This window comes from Bactrocera tryoni, chromosome 5 (genome assembly GCF_016617805.1).
Source record: "Bactrocera tryoni isolate S06 chromosome 5, CSIRO_BtryS06_freeze2, whole genome shotgun sequence".
NCBI classification, from domain to species: Eukaryota; Metazoa; Arthropoda; class Insecta; order Diptera; family Tephritidae; genus Bactrocera; species Bactrocera tryoni.
This window is the reverse complement of record NC_052503.1, coordinates 6,697,930-6,713,332: the sequence shown is the minus strand read 5'-3', so window position 1 is coordinate 6,713,332 and position 15,403 is coordinate 6,697,930. Positions and strand designations below refer to the sequence as shown.

General features: G+C 36.1%; 3 protein-coding genes and 1 long non-coding RNA gene across 7 annotated transcripts in view; 2 read left to right on the top strand and 2 right to left on the bottom strand.

The window, feature by feature from the left end:
• Window positions 1–15,403, bottom strand: part of LOC120776338 — a 65,264-nt gene that overhangs the window by 23,342 nt on the left and 26,519 nt on the right. The window lies entirely within an intron of this gene.
• LOC120776332 (protein zer-1 homolog) lies at window positions 676–5,717 on the top strand. Its single transcript, XM_040106865.1, has 11 exons — window positions 676–715; window positions 1,341–1,717; window positions 2,337–3,034; window positions 3,103–3,180; window positions 3,253–3,377; window positions 3,441–3,612; window positions 3,670–3,831; window positions 3,958–4,119; window positions 4,192–4,341; window positions 4,410–4,655; window positions 4,719–5,717. Exons 2-11 carry the CDS (start codon window positions 1,414–1,416, stop codon window positions 4,878–4,880), a joined length of 2,259 nt encoding a protein of 752 aa, XP_039962799.1. The 5' UTR covers window positions 676–715; window positions 1,341–1,413; the 3' UTR covers window positions 4,881–5,717.
• On the bottom strand, window positions 8,431–9,029 carry LOC120776337. Its single transcript, XM_040106876.1, has 2 exons — window positions 8,854–9,029; window positions 8,431–8,771 (listed from the first exon to the last, which is right to left on the bottom strand). The coding sequence occupies exons 1-2, from the start codon at window positions 9,007–9,009 to the stop codon at window positions 8,640–8,642; spliced, it is 288 nt and encodes a 95-aa protein (XP_039962810.1). The 5' UTR covers window positions 9,010–9,029; the 3' UTR covers window positions 8,431–8,639.
• LOC120776334 (protein rhomboid) overlaps window positions 12,782–15,403 on the top strand; it is a 31,579-nt gene continuing 28,957 nt past the window's right edge. For 2 of the 4 annotated variants that reach the window (XM_040106870.1, XM_040106871.1), the window contains exon 1: window positions 12,782–12,894. The gene's annotated coding sequence lies outside the window, so the exon portion shown is untranslated. Of the gene's footprint in view, window positions 12,978–15,403 lie in introns of all 4 variants that reach the window. The other 2 variants (XM_040106868.1, XM_040106869.1) reach the window with 2 other exon arrangements.

Genomic DNA, 15,403 nt, shown 5'->3' with positions numbered 1-15,403 from the left:
TTTATGTACATATATACGTATTTGTTTGCGGCCGTGGAATTAATATTATCATTTAAAGTTATTTGAATTTTCACAGAGAGAACTGTGCTCTTGGTTTTGGTTAATTATAATGTTAGTATAATTTATTGAATAAAAATAAAAATGCATTATTTATTTGTTATTGGATCATTTTGGTGTGAGCGGGAATTCTTTATGGTATTTGATGGAAAATTACACTATTGTGCAGCAAATAGGTCATCTTCCACTTTCATGGTATATGAGTAGGTATTATCTTCAATCAAACCATTGTTTTTCATTTTAAGACGGTTTGAAAATATTCATACATACTTTGTACATATGTACATACATTCGTATAAATTGTTTTTACTAGTCAACTTACTGTTATTTTACTCGAATTAAAATTTCGATTTTAGGCAAAAACAGATAGAATTCAAGATTTGCTTACCGAGAACGGAACTGTACATATTTCTATTATTTCAATTCAAATTTTGAATTGACAAAATGGTACGATTTTAAACTAAAAAGTATATTAATTAATAAATTGTCGACCGGCAATATGGTTGAAAGAGCATTTCACTGAATGCACCCTAAGATTTATATACAAACTTGCCATATGATTTCTGACAGCTAAAACGTCAAACAAAAATAAAAAAACGAAATATAATAAAAAATTTCACTTCCTTCAATACGAGGACAAATCAAATTTATTGAAAAAGTAGGTAAATTTTAATGACTGGGTTCCCAGAATCAGAGCAAAAAAAGCTGAATTCCCTTTTAAAACTTTCACAAATCTAAAATCTGCAGAAAAAATGAAAATATAGTGGATAAGTCAGTTGTGAAGTTGTGGAAAATCGACGAATGTACAAAAAACATTATTAGAAAAAAGGAATCCAGTAGAAGTGAAACGAAGAAGTTTGTTATTTTGTGGCATAAAGTAAAATTGAATCAATATTGCTTTCTGTCGAATACATGATGTTAAAATAGTAAATTTTGTTTACATAGTAAACATAAGGGGTGTGAAGGAGGTGGTAAGCAATGGCTTAAACTGTTTGATAATGCACTAATAATTTACATATTGGTATATTGGAATATCCCTAATAATTAAACACAATAATTTCAAATATGTTATTGAAATCTTATTGCTGTAAAAGTCGAACATATTTTCCTTTAAGCCTTTTGAATTTAACGAAGGAGACCGTAGAGATGTGGACTACATTTTCATAAGCTGTAAACACTGGCATTGCCAATGGTTTGGAAGGCTTTAAAGAGAGTGTTTTGGCTTTTGAAAACATTACATCGTATGAATTTGATTAGCTAATCTGGTGTTTTTTTACTTACAGATCCTTGCAACCATCGAAGTGGTCAAGCTAAATCCTAGTGACGTCATCACATATATTTTCGCCACGCCTTGAAATGAGTGGCAAAGTTCGTTTAAAGGAAAATGGGTATCTCGATGAAGACCCAATGACACTGCAAGATATCATTTATAAATATATATGTGAAAACCTAGATGTAATAAGTTCACCCAACATGTGTGGCACCCTACGTCAACTAAATGAGGGCATCGTTCTTCCAAATGACATTTGCGATCGACTGTTAAAAGCATGTCAACGTTTTCGTCGCCAATTGAGTGATGATGTGATAAATATTTTTCAGGATAGGACACGAACCTCGTTAAAAATTGTGCACTTGAGAAATAGTACTTTGACTAATACAGGTGAGAAATGCACCAACTTCATTGCACTTCTGCGTATTGTAAGTACATTTACATTGTATGTATTTGGAAGATGCAATCAATGACGAAATTCGTTACATTTAAAATCTCTATGAAATATAAATACGCGTCACATATTCATATGTACACACATGCACATATATGATCATCATATGTATGTGTGTATGCAAATACTTTAGATAGCGGTTCTACTTATTTGATTAATTGATTAAGTTGGAAATGAATTTGAATAAAACGTCACTGGCCTTCTAATAAGAATAATACAGATATGGAAAACTTGTTTTTCATATATAAATTGGTACACTTATGAATATATAAGTATGTATATACATATGAACATGGCATATCAAAATATCAACATAAACCACTTTCTAACTGCTGTGAAATGTAAAAGTCAAGCATAGACATTTAATTTTGCAAAGATTTGCTTAACATTGCATACATACATATGAACGTATGAACCTTAATGCGTTAGGTTAAAGTGAACTAATCTAAAATTTGACTTTGGAGTCATTGCTTGTTTGTAATGGGAGCAATAAAAATCATAGTATATACTAAATTTACTTACATTAATTTCATGAATTTCGCTATTTCTACACAGGTTTGGAGATGATTATGCGCCACAAGTTGTATTCCCTTACGCTATGGTACTGTAATCAAATAAATGTGCAATCGGCCCAGCTGCTAACGTTATACGGTGAAGGGCTTCGCTCGTTAGAACTCGGTATTAATGCGCACATGCTGCAAAACTCTGAGCCGAATGAGAAAGAGCCCGTAGATTTTGAGTTCAATTGCCCGCATCTTCGTCGATTAGTTTTAAATGGTGTAGTGCTGCATAATGGCTTGCAACTCAATTGCCTGCTGGAACTGACCCATCTCGATTTGACATCCTGCGTATTAGTGGGTTTCAGTTTGGAAGTGCTAGCAAGCCTGCCACTACTGCACACCTTAATATTATTTAATGTGTGGCCAATCGCTAATCAATTACAAGCAATTTGCTTGTTGCGCCGATTGCGTACATTGGACATTTCAATTAGTAATTCTGGCAATGGACATGGAACCTACGATTTGCCCGACCAAACGTTGGAAATGATAATGAATAACTTACGAGAACTTACGCACTTGGATATTTCGGGTACAAATTTAGCTGGTAATGGGGTGGCAACGAAAGAATCGAATTTTAAATTGCGCACCGACATCCCGGGGCTGGAATCGCGAATACAGCGACCATTACAGTTTTTGGGTCTCTATCATACGGCGCATTCAGCTTGTAAACGTCACGATATACCGGCGAATGAGGTATGGAAATTTATTTTATCCACAAACATACATATTACATTAAATATATCTATGTATATATACAAAAGATCGCGGGCGACGCCGATGAACATCAAATACTTACTGCAGCAAGGTATTACTACGACAGACCAATGCTTCTAACGAGAGTAAGTGTTGACTTGACTTGACTTGCAGGCATAAGATCATATTAGTAACTTTAAACTTTTTATTTAATTTAGGTTTTGAATGACCTCTACCACCTTTTCCGATTTGAAATCTGTAAGGATATACATCTGGCATTGGATGCAGTGCTTACAGCTATGGATAGACATTTGAAATTCAAGCATATGCAAATTTCGGGAAGGTAAATTGAAAGAGTTTGTAGTGTGCTATTAGATATACTATATATGTAAATTTTCTATTACAGTGCTACGCTGTTTTACATAGTTAAAGGTCGCGATCGCTCAAAATTCGGTACTCCCTTGCGCCATCACATTATTCGTACCCTACTCAACGGAATGGAGACGCATCTTACTGATGATACGATGCTTCGAAATGGTTATCTCACGTTAACACAATTCCAGATGCCAAATGATGTTGTAAGTTTCATTGCATTCGCATAAAATGCCTAGTTAAAAAACAATAACATTTTTCAGCTGTTCGTTTATGAGCGCCTCATAAAGGTCTTACTGCATGGTGTATCGAAGACTGAGCAGGAAGGCTTTGTACAGAGGATAGCAATATATTTATTGAACACTTTAGCGTGTCAAGTGGATGGCAAGCAAAAGCTATTCTTAGGCGAACTGGGTGTCGTTAGTGTAAGTATAAGTCGGTAATGGAGTAACCCAAGTACTCAAGAAGAGTAGGCAAGCAACAACAGCTCGGTGACTCATGCACATGGATGATACTAAACGAAGTTTTTGTAACTTTCTTCCTTTAATCAGACAATGTTAAACTTAATTAAGGATCGTTTAACGCGGTCGGTATTCGATGATGTCATGGAAGTGGCATGGTCAACAATGTGGAATGTAACCGATGAGACTGCAATAAATTGTAGAAGATTTTTGGAGGGGCGCGGAATGGAGTATTTCTTGAAATGCTTGCGTGTAAGTAAACTCTAACTCTGGGATCACCGTTTATACCTCTTTAACTATGTGTATTTACTAAATCTGTTGCAGACCTTCCCCGATCGTGATGAGTTATTGAGGAATATGATGGGCCTCTTGGGTAATGTCGCGGAAGTTAAATCGTTGCGACCAAAACTCATGACACAAGAATTTATAGAAGTCTTTCGCAATTTATTAGTATCGGCAAGCGATGGCATCGAAGTAAGTAAACGTTATAAATTTTATTTGAACATTCAATTGTCATAACTAAACGACATACTTCATCGCAGGTAAGTTACAATGCGGCGGGTGTGCTGGCGCACATCGCTTCGGACGGACCTGAGGCATGGACAATACCGTCGCCAAGTCGGGACAGCGTGCTCATACGCTTGGTGGAAGCCATTAGACGTTGGGATATAAAAAGTGAAAGGAACATTAATTATCGTAGCTTTGAGCCGATTTTAGGATTGGTACGCTGCTATGAGACGCCTCAGTGTCAACACTGGGCTGTTTGGGCTCTAGCCAATTTGACGCAGGTATGCAATTTTGTTACCTGTATGTATATATAGAAATATTCAATTGATGCAATTGTGTTTTAGGTTTACCCAGAAAAATATTGCCAGCTGGTGAAAGAGGAACACGGTATTGAAATATTGACTGAACTGATCCAAGATCCACGACCATACGAGGATATAAAATTAATTGCGCGCAAAGTAATTGAAAAATGTACACATTGGCCCAATTGGTTGTTAGATGGTTAAAATCGAGACAGTTGTGTAAATTAATGAAAAATCAAAATTGGTGAGAGTTGGATAGAGAATATCACCGAATAACAAGTGAGCTAAGCTAACTAATTGGAGTTAACGGAAGCGATCGGCGCTCGAATGGCATACACGAGCGAGTATAGGAACTTGTGTAAATTTATTCTCTGCTTCCTCTTAAGAAATGTTTATTTTTAAATGGTATACTGTTTATTTAAATTATACACAAACGATTATATTACATTATTATTAAACAATGTAAAATTATTAACGTAAGACCGAAGTCGCGATAAGAAATTCATGGGTTAAGTAAGCTAAATAATAATAATAATAAAGAAAACAGTGAATTTGCGGCAAAGCAATGGACGGAGACACGACTTCATCGTTCCAATGTCTACGTCGCATGTATGTATATAGGTTATGTTTGCTCGAACTAAGCTATTTAATAATCAATTAGAGAAACTACACAAATAACATTGCTTATGGGAGCTGTTCGCAAATGTGGCGTTTTTTCATTATAAACTCAAAGAGATTAACCGCTCATTTAAAGAAATGAGTAATCGCAAAAAAAATATACATATATATAAAAATGTATGAGAAAACTCTACCCTAGGTGGTGTTCTTAGCGTTAATATATATACATATGTATTCAAACATTTATCATTCATTACATAGGTCATGTAAAAAACATATTTCATACCAGTTTATTGCAGATTCGCTCACCATTACATAACATAACATAATATACAATGTAAATCCATTATGAAATGCAGCTTGTTTTCATGCCAATCACAATTGTAAATATTCCGTATAAAGAAGCCGTTATAGTAGTGCGTATATTTTCGAGTTTTATTATTGTTTTTACTAAAATACTTTACGATTGTTCTTTCAAAAGTTGAGCCGTGCGAAAGTAGTGGAAAGAGTGCAAGAGTTAGGTGACACGCCAAGCTCTTTAAATTTTGTAATGCTTTACTTTTCTAACCATTTATACACACACACACATATGTGACTGGTGGCAGCTATGCATGATTTAATACACTTTTATTAGTTTGGCTGAGTTTAACTTTAGATTGCATAAATTAAACACAGTTACTTTTCATGAAAATAGATGTTGTATGATCTTTTCGAGGGGCGCAGCGGATGCAAGATTTTGTGAGAAATGCTTCAAACTCACGCCCGCCGCTCCCCTTTCGCAATAAGCTCTTTGAAATACAATAAAAATAGAGGAATAGCAACATACATACATACGCACTCTCAACTTTGACAGAGAAAACTTCGTTTTGAATGTAAAATAAATCGTAATAAAAATATTGAAACTAAAAAACGCATATTTTCTTTCCGCATTTTCCAAACTGTTATAAAACACACACGCATACATACATACATTATGTATTACAAGGTATCACTTGCAATTTATTTCCACACAAATAGATTTATTTACATGAAAGAGTATACAAAATTTGTCAACGCGTCAAGAGTTGTTGGACCAAGTTATATAATTTCTTTTACACGAAATTTATCCAAAAAATAAAAAAGAAAACTGCAAGGAACAGAAAACATCTAGCGGCGACGACGGCGTGAGCGCGATCGTCTGCCACGACTACGGCGCCTCTTACTGCCGCTGCGGCGTCGCCTCCGGCCACCTCGGTCGTATATGCCTCCACCCTCCTCATAATCAGCGGCATCTGTCGGCTGCATGTAAAATAAGAATGCAAAAATTGTCATTAATTGTCATTACCGATCGAGTCAGCACATGTGCACGTCGTCATGGCTTCCACTCACCTGCAGTTTACGCGATTTTCTTGTGGCCACAACATCGTCCTCCGAGCTGGAGATACTCAGCTCATCCGACAGCTCGTCGTGATGGTCGTTCTCATGATAATCGTAGTTGTGGCTACTTTTACGTGTGCTTGTCGTAGCGCTTGTCGTAGCGCTTTTCGTTTTACTCATTTCCTCGATTTTCACTGCCTCTCTGGTCTGTTTGTTGATCGCTGAGCCGTCGACAGCCTTGATAGTGATCTTTTGTTTGTGTCGTTCTCGTCTCAAACATGCGCGTTCGTCCTTTTTCTTATCTGCCTTTTTATTTCTTTTTTTTTGCACAAACTTTTTAACGGTTTTTGCAATTAAAAAACTAGTTGGAATTAAATTTTTTTGCACTTTAAAATTTTTTTTATTAATATATTAGAAAAAAAATGTTATAAAACGTTTTTCAAGTTCGAGACAATCTATCGAATGAGAAAATTTATGAAATTTACAAGTCAACTGTTTTCGAAATCTAGTCATCCTTTAACGGTGTCTACGATTGGAAATGCATAAGTATCGGTTTATTTTAAATACAGTATAGGATGGATACTTGAAGCAGAAATAAGAGACAATGGGGTGGCAACGAAAGAATCGAATTTTAAATTGCGCACCGACATCCCGGGGCTGGAATCGCGAATACAGCGACCATTACAGTTTTTGCGTCTCTATCATACGGCGCATTCGGCTTGTAAACGACACGATATACCGGCGAATGAGGTATGGAAATTTATTTTATCCACAAACATACATATTATATTAAATATATCTATGTATATATACAAAAGATCGCGGGCGACGCCGATGAACATCAAATACTTACTGCGGCAAGGTATTACTACGACAGACCAAGACCAGACAGACTTCTAACGAGAGTAAGTGTTGACTTGACTTGACTTGCAGGCATAAGATCATATTAGTTACTTTAAACTTTTTATTTAATTTAGGTTTTGAATGACCTCTACCACCTTTTCCGATTTTACATCTGTAAGGATATACAGCTGGCATTGGATGCAGAGCTTACAGCTATGGATATTTTTTTTGTATAAAAAGGAATGGTTTTCTTTTGATTTTGTGGCTGAGTCTCGTTTCGTTTTTTTTCCAAGCAACGATACTTAAAGAAAGGGTCTTTGGCAAGTCTGATGCATTTTTGAGTTTGGTGAACACATCCGATTCGGTAAAGCCTCCTACACATTCTACAAGGAAAGATGAAACCATATGTAATTATAAATTTCCATCAATGATAAAAACACGAAAAACTTACCAAATAGTAACGCATTAAAGTGCTTCACTTTCTTCATTTTTAATTAGTCTTCTCATATGCCTTTTCGATAATATTAATATTATTTCTTTATTCAAAGTTTAAACACAAAATTTAACAGAACTTTTAATTAAGATAACAGCTCACCTAAACACAACCAACTTTCTGCAAATTTTCTTCAAATGCTTGACGATTTGACGAAATAACTTGTATTTGTTGTTTACATATTGTACTCGTATTGTAACGTTTTTCATGTACTTACTTGATTGTAAATATGAACGCAGTAGAATTTAACCGCATTGCTTACTTTTATGCATTACCTAGTATCGAAGAATTCCACATAGAACTTTCTTCGGAGCATTCTTCAAAGAAAAATGTAAGCGGTGAACCATTATCCCGCTGGGAAGCTCTTTGAAATACAATAAAAATAGAGGAATAGCAACATACGTACATACGCACTCTCAACTTTGACAGAGAAAACTTCACGCATACATACATACATTATGTATTATAAAGTATCACTTGCAATTTATTTCTACACAAATCGATTTATTTACATGGAAGAGTATACAAAATTTGTCAACGCGTCAAGAGTTGGTTGGACCAAAAAATAAAAATAAAATAAATAATGTTACAATTTCTTTTACACGAAATTTATCCAAAAAATAAAAAAGAAAACTGCAAGGAACAGGAAGCATCTAGCGGCGACGACGGCGTGAGCGCGATCGTCTGCCACGACTACGACGTCTCTTACTGCCGCTGCGGCGTCGCCTCCGGCCACCTCGGTCGTATATGCCACCACCCTCCTCATAATCAGCGGCATCTGTCGGCTGCATGTAAAAAGAAGAATTCAAAAATTGCCATTAATTGTCACTACCGATCGATATGCACGTCGTCAAGGCTTACGCTCACCTGCAGTTTGCGCGATTTTCTTGTGGCCACAACATCGTCCTCTGAGCTGGAGATACTCAGCTCATCCGACAGCTCGTCGTGTTGGTCGCTCTCATGATAATCGTAGTTGTGGCTACTTTTACGTGTGCTTGTCGTAGCGCTTTTCGTTTTACTCATTTCCTCGATTTTCACTGCCTCTCTGGTCTGTTTGTTGATCGCTGATTGCGCCTCAGCCGCCGACAGCTTTGATAGTGATCTTTTGTTTGTGTCGCGCTCGTCTCAAACATGCGCGTTCGTCCTTTTTCTTATCTGCCTTTTTATTTATTTTCTTCGCACAAGCTTTTTAACGGTTGTTGCAATTAAAAAACTAGTTGGAATTATATTTTTTTGCACGTTTAAATTTTTTATTCAAATATTAAAAAACATTTTATAAAACGTTATTCAAGTTCGAGACAATCTATCGAATGAGAAAATTTTTGAAATTTACAAGTCAACCATTTTCGAAATCTAGTCATCCTTGAAAGGTGTCTATGATTGGAAATGTACAAGTACAGTATAGGATGGCTTCTTGAAGCGGAAATAAGCGACCAACTTTTAAAAGATGATACATTTGCCTCATCTGCATGATTAAACCTGGCTAGTACCAGCGTTCTGTGCAAGCTGATTCTAGCGGGTAATTTCGAAGCCATTCTTCACTTGCCACCTTCCTCCGTATTGAATATAGCCAGAAGCTGGGTGTTCTTCTGTTCAGTGGTTCAAAGATGGATTTACGGCGAGAAAAATTTGAATAATTACCGGAAAACCCCCCAAAACAGCCCATTTGTTATTTCCATGCAAACGAATGAATGTTTGTTTGTTGGTAACGCTAAGAGAACGGCTGCACCAATCCTGAATGATTTCCTGATGAAATTTCAGAGGTTGTTCGTTGTGGATCGGGGAAGATTTAGAAATAAAAATACCTTACACTTTTCATGAGGAAAAGTCGGAAAATTGGACTATTCCAAAAAGTAACTTTTTTCATACAAATTTTTTTTCAATTTTTGTTTGTTTTGTTATTCAATATTTTTATTTGTATTTCAATTTATTTGAATCATTCAATTTCGGTCGCTTGCTTTTCCATTTCGGCTACTCAAAAAAAAAAAAATTATTCAGGGGAAACGCTATGTGTGTTTCACACAAAGTGATTAATTACAGAAAGAAATTTGTTACGATGCCACGAAGAGGTCGCGCTAATATCGGTCGGCGTTCTTTTTGGCATCAGCATCCATTGGTTGCCCAAGTACTCCCAGGATGCCATGACATACATATGTACGTGCGGAATTATGGATCGCGGTCAATCAGCAAGCGATCGTCACGATGTCTCAGCACGACTTTTCAAACAACAGTTACGATGTTTGATGAGCTTTATCTTGAAGCAACGTATATGTGGTGCTGTTAGATGCTAGATGTACTCTGTTGAGTGGCAAAGGAGAGGTTTGCCACACGCATATATTCTTCTTTGGATGGTGCATGGTGGTTACGGTGCAACAAAATTAACATTGACGAGTTTTTTCTCAACTTTTGTCAGTGATCTGTTTGCAAGAACATTGCTCTATTTGGAAATATCTTGTTATTATATACGGAATGCATCGTCGAAGAAATAGTTACGCAGAAAGCAAGGCCAACCAGTGGATGGACATCCAGGTGTGTTCTCAACTAATGCATTAAAACGAATATTACATCATCTTCGCTAAAAATTGGAAATGGGTCAATTCCGGTTGATACTTCCGGTGGTTTGATATCAATTCCATCTTCGCTTTATCAATTCACGAAAAATGAACTCATCACGAATGTTCGGACATTGGCCAAATTATCGTAACTACGATTCCTTAAGTGCACACGCAATGTTAGCTGCTAAAATACCGATGTTGTTGGCTTAAACTGGAAGATTCAAAGTCAAATTCCGGGAGACTTGCGCTCATACAAATCGATCGATCGTCTTGACAATGAAGACGACGCCGGATCCTTTGCTTCTCAAAGTTGGATCTGTCGTTATTATGTTCCGCAATCTGCGCTATCGAATACAAGGGGGCAGAATGATTGATTCTAAGAGTTCCTTTGAGTTCTAACGATTTACCATTTCAGTTCAAACGTATTTAGTTTTCAGTGAAAATTGCATTTGAGATGACAATCAACAGGACACAAGGATAGTCGCATAAATTTGGAAATGCTATGTTTTTCACACGGCCAGATATATGTACATACGTGGCGTGCACACGAGTTAGAAAACCATCTTTTCTGTACACCGTAAGAAAGTAAAAAAGTGTTGTTTATCAAGCTGTGTTACATCGAAAAAAAAATGAAATGATAAATTTTCATATCAAAACACATAATTTCACGCAGGACAATGGCTGCGGGGTAAGCTAGTAAATAAATAAATTTATTCTTTACATCTCTTGAAAATTTGTAAATAATTTCCGCTTGCTTTATCTTATCTGTTTTTTATATTTACTTACATACTAATACATATACACACATACATACATGCACTTTAGTCTGCATATTGTACATACATATGTAAGTACATTGTCACCTAAAATGCAAAATAACGTATCATCAAAAAATTCGAAATTGAGTATCTTATTGATTACTATTCACTACTTCAAGTTACATACATAATATTACATACATACATATGTACATATGTCCAACATTTTCAGGTTCTGCGTTCATATATTACCCAGTTTTAACCAATATTAAAATTTTTTTCACTCGTGTTCCATTTTATTTCGTGTTTCATTCACGCCACTGTACATTTTTGAAAATGTTACGTTATTTTGCATTTTAGGCGACGATATAGTAAATAACTCGTTAATAAAATTCCACCATTAAGAAAGTCATCTCAATAAATTACAATGCAAGCATCTAAAAGCACAGAAGAACCGAGTAATATAAATAAAAGTCTCATGCATATAAGAATCTACACACACATAAATATACATATGTATGTATGTATATAAGCGAATACGAACACACGCAATGCACTCGGCACACGCAAAATCAAAATGTAAACAACCCCACTGGCGAATAGCAAAACAAAATTCGATTGACATGCACATACACATACACACATTTCATGTAAACAACAGTAACTTTCAAGAATCGCGCCGGTTGTCCCCACATTTATCAGCTTATTGGTATTCCACATGTTTTCTGCCCTCTTCCGCATTTCAGCTGACGGCGCAGCAGTGGATGAGGTGAGGGTGGCAGATACACACACCCAAATAAGCGGGTTGTTATAGGAGGCATTCTCTCCATAGATGAATGTGCAGAAGAACAACCCTTACAGAGATGATTATGGCCAAAACAAAACAGTTGAGGTGACCAGACGTTAACATTTGTAAATAATCAGTTCATTAAAGAAAATTTCAGAAGTTTTATTAAATCGGGTATAGCGGGTCTTGATAACTGTATCTATAAGTTGCACGTGGTTGTTGTGAAAGACAGAAGCATTTTAAGTTTTTTTTTTGCTTTATCTAGCTGTAATTTCACGATTTTTTCTAACTTCCTGCTTCCAAGAGGATAGCGAGTGACGCGAAAATGACTGCTCAGTGAGTGCACATATGCTTTTATACGTACATATATGTATTTACATCGTAACAGTGTAGGAGCGAGTGGAGAGATCGGTGATAATTCCTCCCAGAGATTGCAAGCTTTTAGTATAGTCGTCTTAAAATGGTCACCTTATCGCAGAGAATGTCAAAAGTTTGGAATTTTCTTAAACGAGTATATAGTAGCCGTAAGTATGATATTTAATTCCAAAAAAGCTCGCCAGTTTTGTAGTTTGGTCACCTAAATTGCTGCTTCCGACGTCGTACAAAACAAACCGCCTAGCGACGCAGACGGCATTTTAGCCACCACACGAATTTAGTTATCATTTCGTCGTCTTCCCGTTTGGGGGTGTTGCATGTCTAACAGTTTGTCACTGCGCGCTTTTTGAAACTTTTGCCGGTCGCGTGCTCGTGAGCAGACATCAAACAAGAAAGAAATGAAAATTGTGAACCAAAACAGTGCGAATAAATGGTGAAAATATAGTGCCAAAGTATGTTTGTATGTGTCTGTGGTTTATGTGAATTCAAATTGTTAATAAATGTGCGCAATTGTAAGTGAGTCTCTTTTGCATTCTGAAGCCTTTGCATATCCATAGACATCCTAAATCACATATACGCACCCAGATGCGTTTGTGTGTGTGTGTGTGTAGATGTAAATTTCGAGGGAGCATTACCATGCATGCAGTGCAGAAGCGTGTTTGCATGAGTATGTCCCAGTAAAGGCCGGCTTTGTAATTTTCAGTCCTTCGGTTGACTCGTCGACTGCCTTATCGACTTTAATGCCATTTACCTTTGTTATGATAATATTATATGCAGTTTCAGGCGTTGTGGACACTGCCGGTCCGGTAATTAAAGGTTTCCGACCCTCTATGTCTATTGTTGTGGTTGTTGTGTGGTCGCGGTCGTTGCACGCTTCATCGACGTCACCAAACGTGTACTAACGGACGTCATATATTGTTTACCGGCGACTGGCGCCGTCACGCTTCCATTCAATTATTAACGTGCTTTATAGTAGTTACTTAGCTCCTTTATAAGCGGTGGATTTGCGTTTCAGTATTGATTTTTCACCAAACTTTGTGGCGGCCTGGCCGGTTGCCGGCCCGAAGTGTTGTAAAGTGTGGAAAGTTGAGAAAAGCTGAGAGGCGATGTTTGCACTCAACACCTAATGAAGTGGCTTAACTCAAGTGAAGTGCCTAAAGAAATTCATGCCGAACAACATCTTTGGATAAACAAAAGGAATGTTGAAGATTTAGTGATATTCTTTGTAGAAGCTTTAAACTAAATGTACATATGTATGTGAATTATTTAAACGCACGTACGTTTATTTAAGGATGTGAGGATATCATAGACCTTTAAAATAATTCCCATAGCGCCATTATTGTCAGACAACCTTTAAAGACTAATATATTTGCACTGCTCGTGAATTCTTTTCTACAAGTTTTGTTTGCGTTCTAGGACAATTTGGTAACACATGTGAATATTTATTTGGAACATTGGTAATTATACCCTGAACAGGATATATTGAGTTTTCCTCGCAGTTTGTAACACCTCGAAAGAAGCGTCGGAAGTTTTTAATTCGTATCTTATTCTAAATCATTTTTGACTTTTTTTGTTAAGAAACAAAATTTCTTATAGGAGAGCGAAAACGCTTGATAATTCAAATTATGGTTCTTCTATGCCCAGCGATATATGTATGTAAGGGAATTCCTCATAAAGGTAGAAACATACCGAACATTTAATGAAATTGCATTGGAAATTAATTCGTTTTAAAGAAAACTTCGTTGTACAGAAGTTTGATTGTACTTATAACAGGTTTTCCAATAGGGATGACATACAAGTAATTTGTAAATGTCGTTTTGGACATTTTTAATATATCAGCAAACAAAGATATACGCAACAACAACGTTTACAAATTGTTCGACTCAAAATAATAATAAATTAAGAAATGAGGCTTACTTTCATCTGAGTGATGCGGTAAATAAACAAAACTGTCGATGCTGGTGAGAAGAATATCCACAAATTATTCATGAACAACCATTATATTCACCTAAATTAAGAGCTTAGTGTGGTTTTTGGTCTGTTGGAATCATAGGTTCGTACTTCTCTCGAAATGAAGCTTGTGGCACTGTTACTGTCAATGGAGTGCGGTATAGATCGATGATAACCAACTTTTTATGGCCGCAATTGGAAGAAGTTGAGCTTGAAAACATCTGGTTCCAACAAGTCGGGGCTACGTGGCACATAACCGAATTATTGCGAGAAAAGTTTGAAGATTCGATTAGTTCAATAAGTTGTTACACTCATTGGCTTCGAAGAAGTTGTGATTTAACACCAACAAACTACTTCTTGTGGGGTTATCTGAAGTCATTGGTCTTTAGCGATAAACCAGATTCTCTTCATGCTTTAAAAATCAAGATTGAAAGTGCTATTCTTGACATACGACTTGATTTAGCGGAAAGAGTACTTGAAAATTAGATTCATCGAATTCGTTCCTGCAAAAGAAGTCGTGTAGGTCATTTGGATGATGTTATATTCGAAACTTAATTGTGTCGATTGTACTTCACTTTAAATAAAAAAAAAATTGAATATCCTTAAAAATTAGTGTATGTGTGTTGTTCCTTAAATCATATCATTCTTATTGGAAAACCCTGTACATGATGTATGTATATTAGGGTGATTCAAAAAAATTTTTTTTTTTTTCAATTGGTACTCGCAAAAATAGGTTCCTAGACACCTCTAAGAAAGCCTCTCCAAATATGAGTTTTTAATTGTAACGGGAAGGTCCTCCGCCTAACGGTTTTCTATTTTTTCTTATTATCAGATAGAAAAATTTATATCTCGCTTCCAACTACTTGAAAAAATATTTTGTTAATTAGGTTTTGTAGGAAATTGAATGCTCTAAAATATGGTCTCTTATGATTTTTTCGTAAACCCAACCGTTTAAAAGATATTAACGGTTGAAATTTGACTATTTTTGGAAA